General features: G+C 44.5%; 1 protein-coding gene across 1 annotated transcript in view; it reads left to right on the forward strand.

The window, feature by feature from the left end:
* The window catches only part of dnajc7 (DnaJ (Hsp40) homolog, subfamily C, member 7), a 59,796-nt gene that overhangs the window by 11,700 nt on the left and 24,253 nt on the right, over positions 1–23,843 (forward strand). Inside the window, exons 2-8 of the mRNA XM_072487343.1 lie at positions 4,544–4,632; positions 9,379–9,503; positions 11,503–11,616; positions 13,436–13,510; positions 14,535–14,653; positions 16,348–16,501; positions 23,493–23,657. Coding sequence (XP_072343444.1) covers positions 4,544–4,632; positions 9,379–9,503; positions 11,503–11,616; positions 13,436–13,510; positions 14,535–14,653; positions 16,348–16,501; positions 23,493–23,657 — 841 coding nt within the window. The remainder of the gene's footprint in view (positions 1–4,543; positions 4,633–9,378; positions 9,504–11,502; positions 11,617–13,435; positions 13,511–14,534; positions 14,654–16,347; positions 16,502–23,492; positions 23,658–23,843) is intronic.

The raw sequence follows: 23,843 nt of genomic DNA on the forward strand, positions 1-23,843 counted from the left end.
TAGAATTATCATAGAATTTACAGTGCAGAAGGAGGCCATTCGGCCCATCGAGTCTGCACCGGCTCTTGAAAGAGCACCCTACCCAAGGTCAACATCTCCACCCTATCCCCATAACCCAGTAACCCCACCCAACACTAAGGGCAATTTTGGACACTAAGGGCAATTGATCATGGCCAATGCACCTAACCTGCACATCTTTGGACTGTGGGAGGAAACCGGAGCACCCGGAGGAAACCCACGCACACACGGGGAGGATGTGCAGACTCCGCACAGACAGTGACCCAAGCCGGAATCGAACCTGGGACCCTGGAGCTGTGAAGCGACTGTGCTATCCACAACGCTACCACAAGGCTTAATCCTTTACCGATCTTTACCACAACGCTACCACAAGGCTTAATCCTTTACCGATCTTTAGTCTTCCTTCTCTCCATTCCCATCGCCCATTTTGGCGGTGGCAAAAATTTCACTGATAATACCTGTAAAAGCTATCAAAAGTTTTTTTTAATCAAATAAGTATATCCCTCCCCATCCCCAGATAATATTTAAGTAAACTTGACTAGGACACTGCAAGGTTTGTTCTGATTGCCCCAAGATTTTTGGAGTTCTGTTCCTCCTGATTTTCAAATTGAAGTAGACTGTGATATGTTAAATGAGATGGCTATGGGTTTAATTATATCATAGGCATTCATTCTTCTGTTAAATGCCGCCATGCATCTGGAAATAGCATAAAACAGTACAATCTCCCAAACTATGCAGTAACCTAGGAAATAATTAACATGCTTCCAAGATCTTAATCTCAGCAAGAAATTACACAGTTTAAATCGTTAAAATTTCAAGTTGTTCAAACTTTGTTCTTAAAAGAGCTCATGGTATAAATTATGGGGCAGCACGGTGGCGCAATGGTTAGCCCTGCTGCCTCTCGGCGCCGAGGTCCCAGGTTCGATGTGAAGTTTGCACATTCTCCCCGTGTCTGTGTGGGTCTCACCACCACAACCCAAAAAGATGTGCAGGGTAAGTGGATTGGCCATACTAAATTGCCCCTTAATTGGAAAAATAAAGAATTGGGTACTCTTTTAAAAAAAATTTAAGAACAGAAACAAAAGATGTAAGAAATCAGGTGGCTTGGTGGCGCAGTAGTTAGCACTGCTGCCTCTCGGCGTTGAAGACCCGGGTTACTGTCCGTGAGGAATTTGCACATTCTCCCCATGTCTGTGTGAGTCTCACGCCCACAACCCAAAAAGATGTGCAGGGTAGGTGAATTGGCCACACTAAATTACCCTTTTATTGGAAAAAAAAGAATTGGATACGATGTAAGACATCACTGAACGTCCCAACTGATTTTCACGGAGTCATTCTATCAACTGGAGCACCCTAGTCCATGTCTGCTAATATAATGGCAGCCTGGGATAGATGCTGTATTTTTAAGGCCAGGACCTGTTTGTACTGATGTGTTGAGTCACAGTAATACAATTTCAGAGCTGAAACAGATTAAAGCTTACAGTTGTATAGTTTCCCTTCTTGTATTGTTTGTGATCATTGTGTTGTGTGGAAATACACCATTTCCATCACATAATTTCTGAGGGATATACTTGCATTGCCATCAGTTCAGAAACTGGTTTAGCTCAGTGGGCTAGATAGCTGGTTTGTGATGCTGAACAAGGCCAGCAGCGCGGGTTCAATTCCTGTACCAGCTGAGAATCCCGAACATGCGACGGAATGTGGTGACCAGGATCTTTTCACAGTAACTTCATTGCAGTGTTAATGTAAGCCTACTTGTGACAATAATCATTATTGTGATTAAAGAGACTTGTATGCTTGTTGGAGTTTAGAAGAATGAGAGGTGATCTAATTGGAACCTACACGATTCTGAGAGGGCTTGACAGGGTAGATGCTGAGAGGATATTTCCCTAATGGGGAAATCTAGAACTAGATGGAGATGAAGAGGAATTTCTTCTCTGAGGATTGTTAATTTTTTGAATTATGTTCTCCCAGTAAGCAGTGGGTTATTGAATATATTCAACACATAGATGTGATTGCCAAGGGAGTCGAGGGTTATGGCAGGGGGTGGGTGGAGGGAAGTTGGGAAGACCAAGTTAAGGACACAGCCACATTAACCATAATCTCATAGAATGGCAGAGCAAACTTGATGAGCATACTGCTGTTTTTTATGTATTAATGCATCAACCAGCTATTCACAATATATATTAATGATTTAGATGAGGGATCTAAATGTAATATCTCCAAATTTGCTGATGACGCAAAGCTAATAATAAGCGCTTATTGTAACAAGTAGGCTTCAATGAAGTTACTGTGAAAAGCCCCTAGTCGCCACATTTCGGCGCCTGTTCGGGGAGGCTGGTATGGGAATTGAACCCACGCTGCTGGTCTTGTTCTGCATTACAAGCCAGCTAGTTAGCCCACTGTGCTAAACCAGCCCGTACCAGCTAGGTGGGAGGGTGAGTTTCTCTGTAACGTCATTTTCAAAACACATCAGATAAGATTATTCAAGCTTGGCCTGTAGTCCAAGGATCCCAGAATAGCATGGAGCAGTACTTATGCAGAACAACAACAAATTATTCTAGCTTGTGACAGTGAAAAAACAAAAACAAATTTGCTGGAATTTTTCAAGGATGTAACTAGTAGAGTTGATGAAGTGAATGTGATTTATTTGGACTTTCAGAAGGCTTTTGGCAAAGTCCCACATAAATGTAAAATTAAAACGCATGGGATTGGGGGGAGTGTATTGAGATGGTGTTTGCAGAGAGGAAACAAGTAGCAGGAATAAACGGGTCTTTTTCCAAATGTCTGACAATGACTAGTGGGGTACCGCAGGGATGGCGCTGGGGCCCCAGCTATTCACAATATATGTTAATGATTTAGATGAGGGAATGAAGTGTAATAGCTCCACATTTGCAGAGGACACAACGCTGGGTGGGAGGGTGAGCTATGAGGAGGATGAGGCAATCCTTTAGTGTGATTTTGACAAGTTGAGTGAATGGACAAATGAATGGCAGATGCAGTATAATTTGGATAAATGTGAGGTTATCCACTTGGGTAGCAAAAACTAGAAGGCTGATTATTATCTGAATTACCATATACTAGGAGAGGGGAATGTGCAGCGAGACCTGGGTGTCCTCGTGCACCAGTTGCTGAAGGTAAGCAGGCAGGTGCAGCAGGCGGTAAAGAAGGCAAATGGTATGTTGGCCTTCATGACGAGAGGATTCAAGTACAGGAGCAGGGATGGCTTGCTGCAATTATACAGGGCTTGGTGAGGCCACAGCTGGAATATTATGTGCAGTTTTGGTCTCCTTATCTGAGGATGGATGTTCTTGCTGTAGAGAAGGTTCAGAATAGGTTTACCAGACTGATTCCTGGGATGGCAGGACTGGCGTATGAGGAGAGGTTAAGTTGGTTAGGATTGTATTCACTGGAGTTCAGGTTAATGAGGGCGGATCCCATAGGAACCTATAAAATCTAACAGGACTAGAGGGTAGATACAGGAAGGATGTTCTCTATGGTGGGGGAGTCCAGAACCAGGAGTCACAGTCTGAGGATATGGGATAGACCATTTAGGACTGAGATGAGGAGAGATTTCTTCACCCAGAGAGTGGTCGGCCTGTGCAATTTGCTGCCGCAGAAAGTAGTTGAGGCCAAAACATTGCATGTTTTCAAGAAGGGAGTTAGATATAGCACTGAGGGCGAAGGGATCAAAAGATATGGTGGAAAGACGGGATCAAGCTATTGAGTTGGATGATCAGCCGTGATCGTAATGAATGGCAGAGCAGGCTTGAAGGGCCAAATGGCCTCCTATTTTCTATGTCTATGAATATATTGGATATTTTAATGGGTCTCCCCCCACAACACATGTTCAGTCTTGCATAAAGATGTATCCAGAGTTAGCAGGGGTTTATGAGGCCATTCTTCACCCCAAATTCAAGACGTTGACAGGCTACTCCCCATGTGCTACTCTGTCATTCCTAGCAGTTAGGCTGGAGATTCTGCCAAAATAGTAGTAAATCGACTGTCAACCCAGCAAAATTGTGTTCCAGGGATGTGGGAAACACTGACGAGGCTGCATTTATTGCCCAGCTCTGGTGGTCTTGAGAAGAACACAAACTGAGAAAGTCTGCTTAGCTTTTAACTGTATTGTACACACTGGAGTCACTTGTAGGAATAGCAGGTTCCGTTCACTAAAGGGCATTTAGCAGCCGATTTGGAATTTTATAACAATCTAATAATTCTTGGTCATCTTTCTGACGCTAGTGCTCAAGTTTACCTCCCTGCATTGTGAGCTCTGTACCATAAATGCACCATTACCTATTTTTCGTATGCAGTATGTAAGGATGATTGCGGTTCTTTGTACAATTTAAATTTGCAAAGATGCAAATTTACAAAAATGTCTACTCTTGATAAATGACACAAACCTGGAAATCTAAAGTTTTGAGAAACAGTTGAGGGGATAATAAAATAGATTATATCTGGGGGGAAAAGTTAAGATTCTCCATTTGATGCATAAAATTAAAGCTGTCTTTTAATTCTACAGAGAGGCTGAAATATTTAAAGAGCAAGGCAATGCATTTTACTTAAAGAAGGACTACAATGAAGCATTTAATTATTACACAAAAGCAATAGGTAAGAATTTGATTTAAACCAATATCTGACACCATTGCAGTGGAAGAGATTGTAAACTTAAGTTTAAATTGACTCTTTGGAAACTATGCAGCAGTTCTGTTGTCATTTTAAAAGCTTGCGTTTAATTAAAATGATTTACTGCCTTCCCTTTCCAGAGTACTTTTCCTAAACTCGTATATAAAACTACTGCCATAGCTGGACAATTCTCGGAAAAACTCGACTGACCCAGCTAAAGCGTCATCTCTGCTGCTGTAACTTTCTACATAAAATTTGGTAGTTTTAACCCTGGTTTTGGTGGCTGCAGGTCACCGTGTAAAACTACCCCCAAAATTTTAATGAATTCTAATTTGAGAAAGTTGCTAGTATGGGAAGTGGCAAGATTCACATTGTTGATGTTGGGGAAAAATAACAAGGGGCTTGCACTGTCTCTGACCATAGTCATACCTGACCAGAGATTTCTTGATGTCAAAAATGGGCGTACAACAATGTAAGTGTTGAGTCCTCGAACATAAAGAAAATCCCAGAATTAAATTTATAAAGAACAGTAGCTTTATATTTAATTACCCCTTTGGTCCTGACTGGATAGAAGATGAACATGGGCAGCACGGCGGCGCAGTGGTTAGCACTGCTGCCTACGGCACTGAGGACCCGGGTTCGATCCCGGCCCTGGGTCACTGTAAGATGAACATGGTGTGTCTTGCAAAGCTGATTTGTTAACTGGTACGGAAACTGTGTCACGCAGCACTCAAACAGAAATATGTCACTGGTTTGTTCGGCCCACGCAAACTGAAAATGGTGATCTTGCTAATGCTGATCTCTGCTGCTGTTGCTGACCTTTACTGCTCTCCAAGAAAGTCGAGAGAACCCTGCCACCTCCGAGAGAACCCCTCCATGGACCCTCTCAAGGCAAACTTTATTTTCTCGAGACTGAGAAACCCAGCCATGTCACTAACCCAGGTCTCTACACTCGGGGCTTCGAGGCCCTCCACATTAAAAGGATCCGTCTCCGGGCTACCAGGAAGGCAAAGGCCAATACGTCGGCCTCTTTCGCTTCCTGAACTTCCGGATCATCTGACACACCAAAGATCATAAGCTATCTCTGGACTCGGCACCACCCGCGTGCCTACGATCTTGGACATTGCCTTAGCAAATCCCTTCCCGAATCCCTTAAGAGCCGGGCATGCCCAGAACATATGGGCATGATCTGCAGTTCTTCCCGCACACCTCGCACATTTATCCTCAACCCCAAAGAGCTTGCTCATCCTGGTTGCCGTCATGTGTGCCCGGTGGACCACCTTAAATTAGATTAAGCTAAGCCTGGCACATGATGAGGAGGAATTGACCCTGTTTAGGGCGTCTGCCCACAGGCCCGCATCCAGCTCCCCACCTAGCTCCTCCTCCCATTTGCCCTTAAGCTCCACCACTGGGGCTTCCTCCGTCTCCTGAAGTTCCCGGTAAATGTCCGAAACCTTCCCCTCCCCTACCCAGGTGTCGGAGACCACCCTATCCTGTATCCTGCATGGGGGTAGCAGCGGAAATGATACCACCTGCTTTTTCAGAAAGGCGCGTATCTGAAAGTGTTTCCAGGGGACAAACTGAATTTCTCGTCCAGCGTTTTCAGGCTGGGGAAGGTCCCGTCTATGAACGCCTGCCCTATGCCAGCTTTGAAACCCTCCCGTCTATCCTGCCCGGGACAAATCTGTGATTGTTGCGTATCGGGGTCCAGACTGAGGCTCCCTCCACCCCCCTGTGCCTTCTCCACTGACCCCAGATCTTTAATGCCGCCACCACCACCGGACTAGAGGAGTAGCGGGCCGGCGAGAACGGCAGAGGTGCCGTTGCAAGTGCCCCTATTTGCCCATACGAATCCCGAGATGATCTTGTTCACCCGCTTAAAGAAGGACTTGGGGATGAAGGTGGGAAGGCACTGGAAGACGAACAGAAATCTGGGGAGGACCGTCATCTTAACGGCTACATGCATGTCCCACCTTTTGAAGTCCCCCTCCATCTGCTCTACCAGCCGAGATAGATTAAGCTTGTGGAGGGCATCCCACTTTCGAGCCACCTGTATCCCGAGGTACCGAAAGTTCTTCTCGACCAATTTCAGCGGAAGCTCTCCCAGTCCTTTTTCCTGCCCCTTAGCTTGGATCACGAACATCTTGCTTTTCTTCTTGTTTAGTTTGTACCCCGAGAAATTGCCAAAGTCCCTCAGAATCTGCATGACCTCCCCCATCCCCTCTAGTGGGTCCAAAATATACAGGAGCAGATCATCCGCATAAAGCAAGACCCGATGCTCCTCCCCTTCCTGAACCAACTCCCGCCAGTTCTTTGAAGTCCGCAGCGCTATAGCCAGCGGCTCTATCGCAAAGGCGAATAATAATGGGGAGAGGGTGCACCCCTGCCTTGTCCCCCGGTGGAGCCTAAAGTATTCCGACCTCACCCTATTCGTGCACACACTTGCCACTGGGGCCTGGTAGAGTAGCTGGACCCAACCTATGAACCCTTCACCGAATCCGAACCTTCTTAGCGCTTCCCACAGGTACTCCCATTCCATCCGGTCAAAGGTTTTCTCTGCGTCCATTGCTGCCACCACTTCTGCCTCCCCTCCCTCTGAGGGCATCATGATGATGTTTAGGAGCCTCCGTACGTTGGAGTTCAATTGCCTGCCCTTGACGAAGCCTGTCTGATCCTCCCCTATCACCCCAGGGACACAGTCCTCAATCCTAGCAGCTAAGATCTTGGCCAGCAGTTTGGCGTCTACATTCAGGAGCGATATCGGTTTATAAGATCCACACTGTAGTGGATCTTTCTCTCGTTTGAGGATGAGTGAAATCGAAGCCTGTGACATTGTTGGGGGGAGAGTCCCTCTCTCTTTGGCCTCATTGAAGGTCCTTAGCAGGAGTGGGCACGGCAGTTCCGAAAATTTCTTATAGAATTCTACAGGGTAGCCGTCCGGCCCTGGGGCTTTGCCCGACTGCATGTCCCCTAAACTCTTTACCATCTCCTCCAGCTCTATCGGGGCCCCTAGTCCCTCCACCAGATCCTCTTTGGGAACCTCAGTTGGCCCATGAATTGCTTCATCCCCCCCCCCCCCCTCTTTGGCGGGGGCTCTGACTCATACAATTTACCGTAAAACGTCCGAAAGACTTTGTTCACCCCCTCTGGGTCTATGACCGTGTTGCCCTCCTTATCCCGTACTACCCCAATTTCCCTGGCCGCCTCCCTCTTGCAAAGTTGGTGCATCAGCATTCTACTCGCTTTCTCCCCGTATTCGTAGACAGCCCCTTTGGCCTTCCTCAGCTGTGCTACCGCCTTCCCAGTGGTCCCCCTGCAGCCTCCGGCGCTCTTTCAGTAGCCCCGTCTCGGGGGTTTCCGCGTAGCACCTGTCTACTCTGAGTATCTCCGTGACTAGCCTTTCTCCTTCCGCTCTTTCTTTCTTATTTCTATGAGACCTGATAGAGATCAACTCCCCTGTGATAACTGCCTTCATGGCCTCCCACACCGTGGACGCCGCTACCTCCCCTGTATCATTAGTTTCCAGGTAATTCTTGATGTTCCTGCTGATCTCCATTCTTAATAATTCTTAACAATTGGGATGCTAGAATTGGCTTCAGTTCTATTGGGCTATAGATTTTATCAGGGAAAGTAGAGGAAGATGGGATCAAGCTTCACTATGATGTCAACCCTGCTTCAATGGTCTTCCATGGCGACTGTCAAGGGGCTCACTGGTGAAGAATGGGTATGGCTGTGAGATACCAGAGAGCTGCTGTTACCTAAAGATTTAACTTCCAACCTTTCAAGGGAGAGGTGAAAATTGGAGAGTACGGAAAAATATAATACAAGTATCTTTAAAAGTTATTATTAGACCTAGCAAGCTATTAACAGCTGTTTTTGATCTGTGGTTGCTTTACAGAACCAGAGTATTTTATGAAAGAATTGTTGAATCCATTTTCTCATTATCACAGCCCAATGGTGAATGAACGGAATAGGATTTCATGATAAATGAAGTCTATTGATTCAGTGCCACTTACCTTACATAAAAGCAGTATTTTAACAGCAGTCTTTGCAGTTCTAACTTGCGAAAAGGCTAGTTTATATGTTTTTTTAGTTTATATGTTGCTCCCGAATGCTATACAACACAAGTGTTCAGAATCAAACTTTCTCACCTAAAGGCCCTCCGCGCCCCCAGAGTTTGAGAAACCTATTTGTCTTTCCGTAACAGAGCAACCACAGGGCGAGAGGTAAGGCTATGCAGTAAAAGGCACAAATGGAGAGGCGAATGACCCTGGCCTGTTTTGTTATTTAATATAATTGAAGCTGTGATATTACTGGTATGGGTGATATTAGCCAAGGGAATCAGACCGTCAGACCATTTGTTCCACAGCAAAGTGATCCATCCCCCTTTACAGGACTTGAGAAAAATCTTTATTAAATAACAACAAAAAAAGGTTAACATTTCCAAGACAGTTGAAAAATAAAGCAATGCAAAGCTAATTCTCTGACAGAATTCATTCAGAAGCCTTCCGTTCAAAGATGGTATATAAATGATTTGTTTAAGGTCCTTGGAGGAGTTATGTGGCCTAACTATTTCAGCTTGATTGTAGAGCTACTTTCTCTTTTTAAAGATTTATGAGGTATAATTCCAAATTTGTGTTGGTTTTTATGCTAAGTAATAGGTGAGGTGTTTACTTTTGCATTTGTCGCACCTGTTCTACAGCTCCTAGTAAGTGTTCATTTGTTTCCCAGATATCTGTCCTAAAAATGTCAGTTACTATGGCAACCGAGCAGCAACTCTCATGATGATTGGTAAGTTCCGGGAGGCTCTTGAAGATGCACAGCAGGCTGTGAGGCTGGATGACACTTTTGTGAGGGTATGTCATGGATGATCAGACTCAATTGTAGTTTTGGGTAGTAGTGAATCCCTGTTTCAGTTTTTATGGTATAATACGTGACAGAATTCTCTTTCAAGTTTGTCCTCACATCCTCCATTATCCTCATCACTATTATAATGTTTACTGTGTTTGTAAGGAAGTACATTGTCTTAAATTTGCTTCTCTAAAGAATAGGTAGTATCCTCAATCTTTGAAATTTTATTCATTTTAATCTTTCCTGTCAAAGACAGAGGAATGTGCTCACATTTGCCTTGCATCAATCCATTGTGACCGGCTTTATTTTCTTTCTGGAATGTTTTGACTCACTTCTTTGATGCCTGTTAAAGCTCTATTGCACATGGCACTAAGTTGTATCTTTGATATAACACATGTAAAATAGACCTTGAATGTTGGTTTAACCTGCCTTTAGTAAATATAAACATTTGTTTTCTCTTGAATTGTGAATTAACCAAGGCGTCTTCTGGGATGAAGTGAATATTAGCAGGGTTGTCATTGGGCCTGTTAAGCTTGGCCTTGCCATTAAACCGTAGAAAAGAACATAATAATTCCTCATTTACTTTGGAGGGTTGCCCCCAATAGTACACTTCTGGTTGCCAATTTTGTAAAGTAAACAAAGTAGCGACAGAGTCACCGGAGTCACCAAGACGTCCTGGGACTAAATTTGACACATGCCTCCGATTTCTGTATGCCAATGTAAACAGCTGCCTCCAGTAGTGCATAAATAACATAAAACATCTCGGATCTGGCCACAGGTGAGCTGACCCCTCAGCTCATCTGTACAAGCCGGTAATACGCTTTGGTATTTTTAGCCTGAATGGGGTTTCCCTAAATTTTGGAAAGGGCCCAGCCAGACTGAAAGTATCAAACGTGCCATTTTATTTACGCTGCTTTAAAGCTTTGTTCGCAACTTCCAAACAATTCTTTTTTAATATTATTTTAAGAGTACCGAATTCTTTTTCTCCAATTAAGGGGCAATTTTCAGCCTGGCCAATCCACCTACCCTGCACATCTTTGGGTTGTGGGAGTGAAACCCGCACAGACACAGGGAGAATGCGCAAACTCCACACTGGAAGTGAGCCGGGGCTGGGATCAAACCAAGGCCCTTGGCGCCGTGAGGCCGCAGTGTTAGCCGCCGCCTTCCAAGCAATTCTATATGTACAAATATGTTGCCGGTTGTCATATCTACCCCATAATGAAAACATCACAGATTCAGGAGCATGGCCAGTACGTAAACATGCCAGTGGTAACGTTCTGAAGTTTAAATGTTGCGTGATACTGTTAATTCACCTAAATTGGTTCCTGTTTTTATAACCGCCATGTATGGCCATCAGTACTTCACCCTAGTTTTATAATCAGGATGCTGTCTAAAGGAATAAAACATTGATTTTTACTGATGGGTATTTTTCGTAGTTCAAAGTCCATATGGCATGAAAGTTTCATACACGTATTTTACAGACGTTCTGATGACAACTCTGACTTTTTCCAAAAAATTACAGTCACTGTGGCTGCCTTTTTTTTTCTTGCCATATTATGTAATTTTATTCCCATGAGTTCCTGTGGCACACCACAGAATAAAGACACTCCTTCACTAATTTTGTTATTTTTCTAATCAAAAACGATATTAATAATTGAAAGAGGAGGGGAAGAAAACCATTTTTTCTAATATCATTTGTCCTGTTGCTTTTATTTTTTTACATAAATTTAAAGTACACAATTCCCTTTTTTCCAATTAAGGGGCAATTTAGCATGGCCAATCCCTCTACCCTGCACATCTTTGAGTTGTGGGGATGAGACCAGATACAGGGAGGATGTGCAAACTCCACATGGACAGTGATCTGGGGCCGGGATCGAACCCGGGTCCTCGGCGCATAATGCAGCAGTGCTAACCACTGCCACCGTGCCACCCCACATTTCACTTTTATGTTGCAGATAAAAAAAGTAACTGCTGCAAAATAGTACAATTATCTTTTAATTTTAGGGTCACTTGCGAGAGGGAAAATGCCATCTTTCTTTGGGGAATGCCATGGCAGCTGGTCGGTGTTTTCAGAAAGTCCTGGAACTGGAAACCAATAGCTCTCAGGCACTTACTGAGGTATGGAATGGGCTTGTTACAAATATTGCCAGTATTTGATTTAATCAGTGATACTAGATTGTAATGTTTCATATTGACCTTAGAGTTTATATCTAAACATCATTCTATTTTTGCAACAAAAAAAAGTTTAAATACTCATGCTGCTAGGAATCACATTTCTGGTTAACTACATAGTGAGGGCGCGATCCAATGGCCACGCTGCGCCTGAAAAGCGGTTTGCCGCGGCGCAGCGTGGCTGATAGAAAATCCAACGCGAGTCATGTTGCATAGCCATGTGTTTCTCGGCACCGCGAGTGCTGGGGAACACACGGCTAAAGCCGCTCGCTATGGGACTTTGTTCCCACTTGGTTGGATCGAGTCCTCAGTTGTCTATTGACCACCTTCCTTGGGTGAGGTGGGGAAGGGTGAGCCCACATTGGGGGTAAGCTGGTTTTGAGGGAGATTGGAACAGATTGCTTCAATGCTGGAGAGTGAGAGAGTCCAGGAAGAACGTTTAAATCAGAAGGGAGAAAATGTTCTGCCTGAATGCCATTGTATGAAGGGAACCAAGTTTCCATGCATTCACATACTGTCAAAAAGCACTGGCAAGGGGTGGCGCAGTGGTTGGCACTGCTGCCTCATGACGTCAAGGACCCGGGTTTGATTCTAGCCCCGGGTCACTGTCCATGTGGAGTTTGTATTTTCTCCCCGTATCTGCGTGGGTCTCACCCCCACAACCCAAAGATTTACATGGTAGGTGGATTGGCCACGTAAATTGCCCCTTAATTAAAAAAAAAGCACTGGCATTTAAATAGATTATGAATGAACAGGGTTGAAGGTGAAGTCAGAGGTGATCATATGGGTTAGGAGCAGAAAGCATTTGTTATAAAACCACAGAAAATGACAATGGTGTAGTGCTGAGGAGTGACTGAAGAGGAAGACAGAATGATCAACCATGTTACCTGCTCCAATTTAGATTCTTTCCAGATAGTAACATACTGCAATAAGATACCTGTAAATTATGGATATGTTAAAATGACTGCATGCCAAAGCAAAAAGGCAACAGAGATCAAATATGACTTGAAAGGATAGCGAACTGCAGGCATAAATGTTGGTAATTTTAAAAAGGGCATTCTGTGTGCTGGTGCTGGAACAGGGGTCAGTTTGCCTTACCTCAAAACAGAGAGGTGTGCATTCAGTTAAAACCAGCATTTTATTCTGGGCTTTGGAGAGGAACAAAAGATTTAAGCTAATGTGTTAATTGGAAAGATTAACGGGTTTTAAATTGGGTTTTCTGAATCGGGGCAGGGGGAATAATTTGTTGTTTTGAAGGAACTGGGGGACCATACCGGAAGATAAAGAAAGGTTGATGTTGACAAAGGGCTGCTGGAAATCAGGTTTTCAGGACCAAGCAGATTGTGGAGTTCGTAGGTGAAATTAGGTTGATGAAGGAAGAAAGCTTGACTAGAAATGTGAACTCCGATTCTCTGTCTGCAGATGCTGCCAGACCTGCTGAGTTTTTTCAGCATGTTCTGTTATTATTTCAGAGTTTCAACATTTACAGTATTTTGCTTTCATGTTATATACTAAATATATATTTTAAATATATTGGGCAGATCGCTGAGTGTCCACAGTAAGTTGCCATCTCATGCTTTGACCAAACATACCAGTCTTTACACAAAATTAGGAATATCTTGACAGGGCATTCTTATCATACTGTTACTTAATGCTGTATGGTAGATCTATTGGAGTAAGAACTTGAGTTACTTTATTAAGCAATATTTGAGAACCTTGACCGTATTTTGGAATCTTCTGTTTCGATGTCCTGATATTTCTCCAGCTGAAGAGCGCAGAAGCAGTATTGGAGTATGAAAGAATAGCTGAAGTTGGCTTTGACAAAGGAGATTTCCGAAAGGTAAGAAGACCTTCATATGTATATTGTTGGAATTGTACAAAGATTTAATTTTTAACAATGTTAGGGCTTAACAATTAACATTTTTTAAAATGTTGCAACATGTACATATTCAGAGTATGACTAGCTCACTTTCAAGGAGTTAATTTTGAACTGGCTTGTCCAACGTTTGGTGTGCAGGCCAGATATGTGTGCGTGTGTGTGTGCGCGCCTGTGTACCACGTGCCAAGACCGAGCTCGCAAGCATGTTTGTGAGGGGAGAGAGTTTGTGAGGGGGACAGAGCGAGCGAGAGTCTGCGCGCGAAGGTGGTAGGTGGGGGCGGAGGAGTGTGCGCCCCCCCACCCCCACCCACTCGCATGTTTCTCTCCCCCAACCCCCCCAAACATTCCCAGAGGCTATACTTACCCTTTACACCCCCGGAGCAATCCCTTTGACTGCCTCACGCCTGGCCAAGCCTGTTAAACCTCGCTAATGTGACATCCCTTCGGTGAGGTATGAATAAGGGGCGATCATGTGACGCCAGTAAGGTGCGGGGAAAATCAGATAGCGCGATCACTCTGGCAAGAATCACATTTTCTGATTCTTGCAGGAATTTCTGCCCAGGCTGCCGATTCTGCACACAGCTAGTGCTAACAAAGATGATGGGAGTATTCATGATAAAATAATTGAATAGCCTTCCAAACCCACGACCACTGCCATCTAGAAGGACAAGGGCAGTTGACACACCATTACTTGGAAATTCCCAAGCCACTCACCATCCGACTTCACTGACGCTGGGTCAAGATCCTGGAACCCCCTCCCTAATAGCACAGGGGTGTACCTACACCACATGGGCTGCAGAGGTTCAAGAAGCAGCTCACCAGCACTTTCTCAAGGGCAATTAGGGATGGTCAACAAATGCTGGTTTAGTCAGTGAAGCTCAACCCTTATGTGAATTTTTAAAATTCTCTAATTTTACTCCCAATCTAATGGAATTAATTGTTTGATGTCCTATGTTATATCTGTTTCTCTGGAATCTTCTCCCAGGTTGTATACTATATGGATCGTGCACTTGAGTTTGCTCCTGCCTGCCATCGCTTCAAAATCCTTAAAGCTGAATGCTTAGCGCTACTTGGTCGCTATCCTGACGCACAATCAGTAGCAAGGTAGATATTCATCCGTTTGAGTACCGTAAGTTCAAGTGTTATTCAATGTAGTTTTACATGTTTTTAAATTGCAGTCATTGTGGGTGATGGATATAATTTCTTCAGAATGACTCACATCTGTTTTGAATATCTAGAGTTGACATCAAACATTCCTGGTCAGTTATAGATTGGTGAGACATAGAATAAAACCTCCTCTTCTCTCCCTCTGCCACAGTGTCAACAAAACAATGCATAATGCACCAATGCAAACGTGTTCCCCCTTTTTCCTTACCAGGTATTCAAGGCAGTTTTTATCTTTAGTCCCGTGGAACAATGCATTTGAGATTGTACCAATTCATATAATTGTAGGTGTGCAATAAAGTTTTAATAAAAGCATATTACAAAATAATGAAATTGAATGAAATGAAAATCGCTTATTGTCACAAGCAGGCTTCAAATGAAGTTACTGTGAAAAGCCCCTAGTCGCCACATTCCAGCGTCTGTTCGGGGAGGCCTAGTATGGGAATTGAACCCGCGCTGCTGGCCTGCCTTGGTCTGCTTTAAAAGCCAGCTATTTAGCCCTATGCTAAACCAGTCCCTATGACCGAGTAAGGACTCCTACTCCTGCTCCTATGTTCCGATTTAAGGCTGAGCACAAAAACACTAAGCTTTGTAAAAATGCCAGGTTTTACAGACCAGAATGTGCCCAGGTTTGACTTCCTGTCTGTACCGAGTTAACTAATCTCATCACGGATGTCGCTTGCTCTGGGACAATTGGCCTCATTGTGCCGTGGCTGAACAGGGAGGGTGTGTGCGGGGAGAAACAGCAAAAATAACCAGTTATCCTCCTGATAACTGACCCCAGCTAGAAAATGTATGTATATTGATATTACGTGACAGCAGTATTAGACTTGGCTGCAACCTACTGTCAAGTGCCCTGCAGAGACTCACTATTCTGCATCGCAGACAAAGGTACCGTAGGGCTACCAGTGCCCATGGGACCATATCACAACAGGGAACAATATTTTCCAAGGATAGCGTGGGTAAATTGGTGGGCAGTATATAGTTTTAAAAATTATTAATAAGTGCTTTTGTAGGGCAACACGGTGGCCTAGTGGTTAGCACAGCTGCCTCACGGCACGGAGGTCCCAGGTTCGATCCCGGCTCTGGGTCACTGTCCGTGTGGAGTTTGCACATTCTCCCCGTGCTGCGTGGGTTTCGCCCCCACAAGCCAAAAATGTGCAGAGTAGGTGGATTGGCCACGCTAAATTGCCCTTTAATTGGAAAAATTAATTGGGTAATCTAAATTTAAATTTAAAAAATAAGTGCTTTTGTAACTTTGATTTTGCTGCCAACTAATTTGTTCAGTTTAGGTAGCATAGTAGAATCTTAGAAAGAACCCATTCAACCCATTGTGACTCTTCTGTGCTAGAGTTCTCCAATTAGTCCCATTCCCCTAAACGTTCACTATTGGCCTACACTATTTTTCCACTATGTATTTATCCAGTTTCCTGTAGAAGTTACCAGTGAATCTGCTTCCACCACCGTTGGTAGATCCTAAGGTACTCTATTAACCCTCCCCACCACCTACACCAACAAAATTTTGAATGCCGTTATTATATCATCCTTTAAACCATTTTCCTCCAAAGAGAACAATCTTTAATCTGACTGTTTAACTGGATGTAATTCTTCATTTCTGCTGGTTTTTCTTTCAGTGACATTTTGCGTATGGATTCAACAAATGCTGATGCCTTGTACGTGCGAGGGCTATGCCTTTACTATGAGGACTGTATTGAAAAGGCTGTCCAGTTCTTTGTCCAGGCTTTAAGGATGGCGCCTGATCACGAAAAGGCTCGGCTCGCTTGCAGGGTAGGTTCCGACGGCCCTTCTGTGGGGGTGCCAGAGGCTGAAGGCTGATGCTCTTCCTTTTGGGATTGATTTTTGTGAGAAATTTTCCATTCCAACTCAGTGACATCTTGAATTGGTTACCGTGGTTTAATTTTTTTTAAAGTATCAGTCCAGAGAATTGGAATCATCTTTTTGTTTTCCTTCCATTTAATTTGTCTTTTTCTTCACTGATCACTCGCTACCAAGTATAATTGCCCACCTAAGAAACATACAGCAGGAGGAAGCCATTCGGCCCTTCCAGCCTACTCCGCCATTCATTATGATCATGACTGATCATCAAGTTCAATACCCTGATCCCACCTTCCCCCCCCCCCCCCCCCCTCCTTGATCCCTTTAGCCCCAAGAGCTATATCTAATTCGTTTTTGATAATGCACAATGTTTTCTCCTCAACTACTTTCTGTGGGAGTGAATTCCACAGATTCATCACTCTCTGGGTGAAGAAATTTCTCCTCACCTCAGTCCTAAAAGGTTTACCCCTTATCCTCAAGCTATGACCCCCAGTTATGGACTCCCCACCATCGGGAACATTCTTTCTGAATCTACCCTGTCTAATCTTGCTAGGATTTTATACGTTTCTATGAAGAAACTCCACGTTACTGGTCAAGGATTCTGTGGGCCCTTGCATGGCTGATTAGCGTGATCCTAAAGCCCTGACTTAGGCCGCACATTTGACAGGTGGTTCCAGGAGGCGGAATCGGTCCCTGGACTCTAAATCGAGGGTATTCCTTTCTCAGGGTCCTTTCCCAGGTTTCCTCTTGCCGTCAGATATCCTCGAAGAATTGTGTCTCTTCAATCAGGAGGTTCCTCCAAGTAAGTCTCTTTTGAGAAAGGAGGTGGGACTGTCCGTTCCTGAGACGCAAGTGTTGACGCCAGGGCAGAATTTGTGGACATTCACGACAGCAAAACTGGCACCGAACCTGGACCTATTCAGCAACTGTGGAGGGGCTAGCACCGATGCTACGCGGAACACAATTGATTCCAATGAAAAATGGTGCGGGATTCGCCGGGTCTGTGATTGACACTCGGGAGCCTGACAAGCTGCAGCCGCACTGTCTGTGCGGAGTCTGCACGTTCTCCCCCGTATCTGCGTGGGTTTTCTCCGGGTGCTCCGGTTTCCTCCCACAAGTCTCGAAAGATGTGCTTGTGAGGTAATTTAGACATTCTGAATTCTCCCTCAATGTACCCGAACAGGTGCCGGAACGTGATGACTAGGGGATTTTGACGGTAACTTCATTGCAGTGTTAATGTAAGCCGACTTGTGACAAAAGAGATTATTATATACATATTACAATCCCCACACTCATCCCAGCCAACAAGATGACACTGGTTGTGCTGGACCGTGCCTATACAGCTGATGGGTCGGCTGAAGCCAGCGGGTACCTAGGGGGTGCACCTAATGGCTGAGGGTGCACCTATGCAATCCGTGGCCCTAAGTTCACAGTGGGCTGTTAGCAGCGTGCATAGCTGATTGCCTACCTTGCCGGCTGCAGCAATGGTGTTCCATGCCTGTCCAACCCGGCCCTACGGCCCACCTCCTGGCCACACCCTCCGCTGCTCCCTCCTGCCCTACAGAAGCCCCCTGGCCAGCGGCACAACTGTCAGCAAACTATGGCGATGTTGGACTCTTTCCTTACCACCTCTCTCTCCCTCAGCAGTCACAACCCCAGTTTCACGTTTTTCAAAAGTACAAGTGAATCGCGCCATTGAGAACTCGGCCCATCGGAGGCGGAAAATTGCCGAAGCCCTGGAGAATACCGGGTCAGGCCCACTAATGACATGCAACCGTTGTTTACTGTACGTGCTTTCCAGACCGCATAGATGCCGTTATCAAGGTGGTGGAAAATTATGATTTGGCATCAAATCAGCCCTCCGCAATTTTGGCGCTGGAACCTATTCTCCGCCCAATCACGTTTCAAGCATGGCTTGGAGAAGTATGGTGGCGATGAAGATGGGGGTGATGAGGCATCCCTGCTTGACTCCAGCTTGTTCTCGAAGATGGCTGTCTTATTTGCCTCAGTGGGGACTGTCGCCGACATCTTGTGGGAGTGGGTGGATGTTAATGAATTTCTCTCGACAGCTGGCCTTTGACAGGGTCTTCCATTGTACTTCCCGATTAACTGAGTCAAAAGGTGAAGGCCATGTCGAGTGGTTGATGTTGCTCCTGCCATTTCTCTTGAAGTTGGCGAGCAGTGAAAATTGTGTCCGCTGTTCCACAGTTTGGTCGGAAGCCACACTGGATTTCTTCAGAGAAAGGGATTGGTGGCTGGCGAGGATACAGGTGATGATCTTCTTTGCAATGGAAAGTAGGGAGATTCCTTGGTAGTTCCCCCAGTCTGCTTTGTCTCCTTTCTTGAAGATTGTGGTGATGACGGTATCCCTGAGGTCGGCAGGAATTTCCTCTCCCCAGATTTTCAGGAACAGCTGATGGAGGTGATGGGTGATCTCTTCACCAAGTTTGAAAATCTCCACTGGAATCCCACCCACTCCTGTGGCGTTTCCATTCTTCATGTGTCTAATGGCAGCTTCGACTTTGTCCACGCTTGGTGGGATCCCAAGATCATCATTGATGGGGAATTGGGGATTTCCTCAAACGCGTCCTCATCTATGTATCATGGTTTAGGAGTTCTTTTTTTTTTTAAATGTAGAGTACCCAATTATTTTTTTGCCAATTAAGGGGCAATTTAGCGTGGCCAATCCACCTATCCTGCACATCTTTGGGTTGTGGGAGTGAGACTTATGGAGACATGGGGTGAATGTGCAAACTCCACAAGGTCAGTGATCCGGAGCCAGGATCAAACCTGGCACTTCGGCGCCATGAGGCAACAGTGCTAACTGTCAGTTTGCCAGGTGCAAAGAGCTTTCCTCTTTTTGTCAGTGAGATCTTGGATGACCTGGTTGTTCTGGTCAAACCAATCTTGGTGTTTCCTAGTCTTGTAGCTGATGGTTTATTTACACCTTCAGATGATGGCTATCTTGAGCTCTTTCCAGTTTTCCGCCACTCGTTTTAGAGAAGACGTTGGAAGTTCACGAGCATGCTTGGATCTTGAAGCATTTCAATGTTGATTTTTCTTCTGAATTTCTTCATCTTCCGCTGCTTCTGGTGGAGTTTGATGAACATAGAGCAGCGGATGCGCAAGGCTGTCCAGCAGTCATCCGCACTGGTCATCGCTTTGGTGATGAGGGTGCCTTTGGTCTCGGGATTGGCAATGATGAAGCCGATCATGCGCCAGTGCTTCAAACGTGGATGTCTCTGGGAAGTCTTGAACGTTTTTTTGGTGGAACAGTGTGTTAATGATGACAGGCTGGTGTTTTGCGCATTTGACGAGCAGGAGGACCCTGTTGGAGTTGCAATTCCAACTCCTTCCTTTCTGGTTGTTCCTTTCCAGAGTTGAGAGTCCTTTCCAAGTACTGAAGTCTCCCAAGGCAGATGACTTTATCTTCCTTTGGAATCTTGGAATGGTGTCCAGGATGGAGTAGAAGCCTTCTTTGGACTCATCATTGACATCAGGGGTTGGTGCGTAGGCACGCACGACCATTGCATGCTGGTTCGTGGCAAGTTGTAGACGAAGAATCGTGAGGTGCTCATCGAGGCCGACGGAGCTCTGAGAGCTGGTTGACGTGTTCCTTCTTGATGGGGAATCCAATTCCATGCGTCCTGGACTGATCCTTGGGTTTCCCTCTCCAGAAGGAGGTATAACCACTGCCATCTTCCCTCAGCTGCTCTTCGGGAGCTTTCAAAGGCAGCGATTTTATTTGTACTTAACTGGGCAGTACATTCTTTCATTATTGTGAAACTGGATGGAGGGTTAGTACCGAGGTTAGAAAGAGAAGAGAGAGAATGAGATAAATCAAGTAGCAAGTGTCGAGGGAAAACAAAAAGCTGGATCTTCTCGATTTGTTTTGCTAACTAGCGGCCTTCACTTGGCTCGAGGCTTTGTAAAATGAGGAAGCCGGATGAAATGTTCTCTTTTTCTAAAAAAAAAATTCCAGATAAATACTCGAGTGTTTCAGTTTTTCATCTCTTTTTATAATAATGAAATGTTGTGACTAAAATGTCATCCAGTAATCTTTTGAGATGTTGGTATATTTTCCCAGATTCCATTCAGAGCAAATATCTAACCAGTAATGTCCAAACAAACGTTAGTCCTGTTCATCAAGTCACTTTATAACTTGGCTACCTGGTTATATTGTATAGACGTTTAACATAAAATAAACCTGTGACTGCAGATTGCAATGAAACAAGTATTTGGACATCATATAAGAAAACAAGATCTATGCAGTAGCAATGTATGCACAGATAAGTATTTTCTCTGTGTATTTTTAATAAATCTTAAGTAGCAAATAATCTGAATTGACCAAAATGTATCTGCTATCTCCTCCCTGGTTTAAAGTTTGTGAGTTCCCGGAAAATGAGCAGTGTCTTTTCAGAGCACAATGGTTCGCTGCCTCAGCCAATAACTTTATTGGGCTGATTACATTTTAATCGGTGGTAAAGCAAGGCAAGTAAGCTAACCTTGCCACAAATTAGTGCTGTTTCCAGCCAACGGCAAAGGAAAAACATTTTTTTAAATTCACTCACGCGATATGGGTGTCACTGAACAAAGAACAAAGAAAAGTACAGCACAGGAACAGGCCCTTGGCCCTCCAAGCCTGTGCCGACCATGCTGCCCGTCTAAACTAAAATCTTCTACACTTCCTGGGTCCGTATCCCTCTATTCCCATCCTATTCATGTATTTGTCAAGATGCCCCTTAAATGTCACTATCGTCCCTGCTTTCACCACCTCCTCCGGCAGTGAGTTCCAGGAGCCCGCTACCCTCTGTGTAAAAAAACTTGCCTCTTACATCTCCTCTAAACCTTGCCCCTCGCACCTTAAACCTATGTCCCCTAGTAATTGACCCCTCTACCCTGGGAAAAGCCTCTGACTATCCACTCTGTCTATGCCCCTCATAATTTTGCAGACTTCTATCAGGTCACCCCTCAACCTCCGTCGTCCCACTGAGAGCAAACCGAGTTTATTCAACCACTCCTCATAGCTAATGCCCTCCATACCAGGCAACATCCTGGTAAATCTCTTCTGCACCCTCTCTAAAGCCTCCACACCCTTCTGGTAGTGTGGCGACCAGAATTGAACACTATACTCCATCGTGGCCGAACTAAGGTTCTATACAGCTGCAACATGACTTGCCAATTCTTATACAAGTTCTTGTACACTGGCTAGGCCAGAATTAATTGGCCATCCCTAATTGCCCTTGAAACAGTGGTGACGTGAGCCAGTGTTGCTTTGGTGCATCTCTGAAAATAAATTGGTAGGTAATTGCACTATAACCACTGAGATGGTTCAATATGAGGTTGTAACATCATGTCCCATGGAAGGGGTAAATTTGCAGGAAATGCAACTTTCTGGACACCGCACTTTCGGAAGGATGTGAAGGCACTGAAGAGAGTGCAGCAAAGACACACGAGAATGATTCCAGGATGAGGAACTTCAGTTAAGAAGATAGATTGGGGCAGTTAGGACTGTTTTCCATGGGAAGAAGGCAGCTGAGAGGAGATTTGATAGAGGTAATCAAAATCGTGAGAGGTCTGGACATAGGGGGAAAGAATTCCCACTTGCGAAAGGATCAAGAATGAGAGGGCACCGATTTAAAATAATTGGCAAAAGGAGAAAAGGCAACATATTCAAAAAATATTTGACAAAGCTTCTTCCCCCATCCAGTGGTTAAGGTCCAGAATTCACTGCTTGAAAGTGGGGTGGAGGTGGGTTCAGTTGAAGCATTCAAAGAGCATTGTTGAAGCATTGTTACCTGAAAAGGCAGAACGTGCAGGATTCCGGGGGAGAAGGCGGGAGGGGGCACACTGAGTGAGTTGTTCATTTGTAGTGCCGATGCAGACATGGTGGGCCAAATGGCCTCCTTCAGTGGTTATAATTGTGTGGTGCCTATCTTTGACCTGTTGGTGGCGACAGGGAAGATTCCACTAAATGAGCACTTGGAACAGGATGATTATTTTTCTTCAATCATATTTGCCATGCTTTCAAATACCTTTCTATAGGTATCTTAGTATTAAGAAATTATCCATTTCTGCAGCTGCATTAGCTACTGTAGCATAGCTGCTTTAGTGACTTAAGATATCAGGCCCTGACAACATTAACTCAAAGAAATATAATTGAATTGCTGACTGTCCTGGTTCCTCCTCATCACAAAGCTTGTATAGCTTCAAGCTCTTATCATTTATTTTAGGTGAATTGTCTGAGATGCCAGAGGAACTGGTGGCATAATAGTAATGTCACTGGATGTGTAATCCAGAAGCCAAGATACATGCTCTCATGACTTCAAATCCCACCACGCCAACTTGTGGAATTTAATCTCAATTAGTCTCTGTAATGGTGACCATGACAGCTATAACTGATTGTCCTAACAATCCATCTGGTTCACTGATGTGTTTTAGAGAAGTAAATCTGCCATCTTTGCATAGTCTGGCTTACTCTTCGCTCCAGAACCCAGCAATGCCCTCTGAAGTGGCCTGGCAAGCTACTAAGTGAAAGGGCAATTAGGGATGGGCAACAAATACTGGCCTTGCCGCGATGCTCGCTTCCCATGAAAGAATAAAGGGGGAAAAAGGCTGAAATGATGAGGAGAAATGCACAGCAGTTCAGCCAGAATCTGACAAAGAGCAAAAGGTTAATATTTTGTGTGGGGTCCTTCATCATAACTCTCCATTCTGCTGTACTAGAAATGCTAAGATTTGTCTTTCAGAAGCTAGAGAATAGATTGACAGTGGACCTTCTTAGTGAGGAACCTAAAAACGTGCTCTACTTCAAATTTATATCCCTCAAGATAGTAACATAAATGAAAATCTTGATGGTTAAACATAAATTTCTGATGCTACTTTACAACATGTTTTAACTGAAACAGCAGTGTGGCGCTATCTACTTTCCTTCTGCAAATAGAATGCCAAAGCTTTACGAGCGAAGAAGGAAGAAGGGAACCGGGCTTTTAAAGAAGGATCCTTTGACGAGGCATTTGAACTTTATTCAGAAGCTCTGAAAATAGATCCAAATAACATCAAAACTAATGCTAAATTGTACTGTAATCGAGGAACGGTAGGCTCCAAGGTAAGATGTTTGCACCTTTTCTTTTTACAGTACACTCATGTAGATGTTATTTATATCAATCATAAGAGTAAATATCTAAGAGTAACTCTTGATTTTCCCGATGACTCGGAAAGTTTATCCAGTGATTTGTTGAGTCTTTTTGACTAAGAAGGCCTCGTATGTGAGCCCTATTTCAGCTGAGTGTTA

The sequence above is a fragment of the Scyliorhinus torazame genome, chromosome 21 (assembly GCF_047496885.1).
Source record: "Scyliorhinus torazame isolate Kashiwa2021f chromosome 21, sScyTor2.1, whole genome shotgun sequence".
In the NCBI taxonomy this organism is placed as follows: Eukaryota; Metazoa; Chordata; class Chondrichthyes; order Carcharhiniformes; family Scyliorhinidae; genus Scyliorhinus; species Scyliorhinus torazame.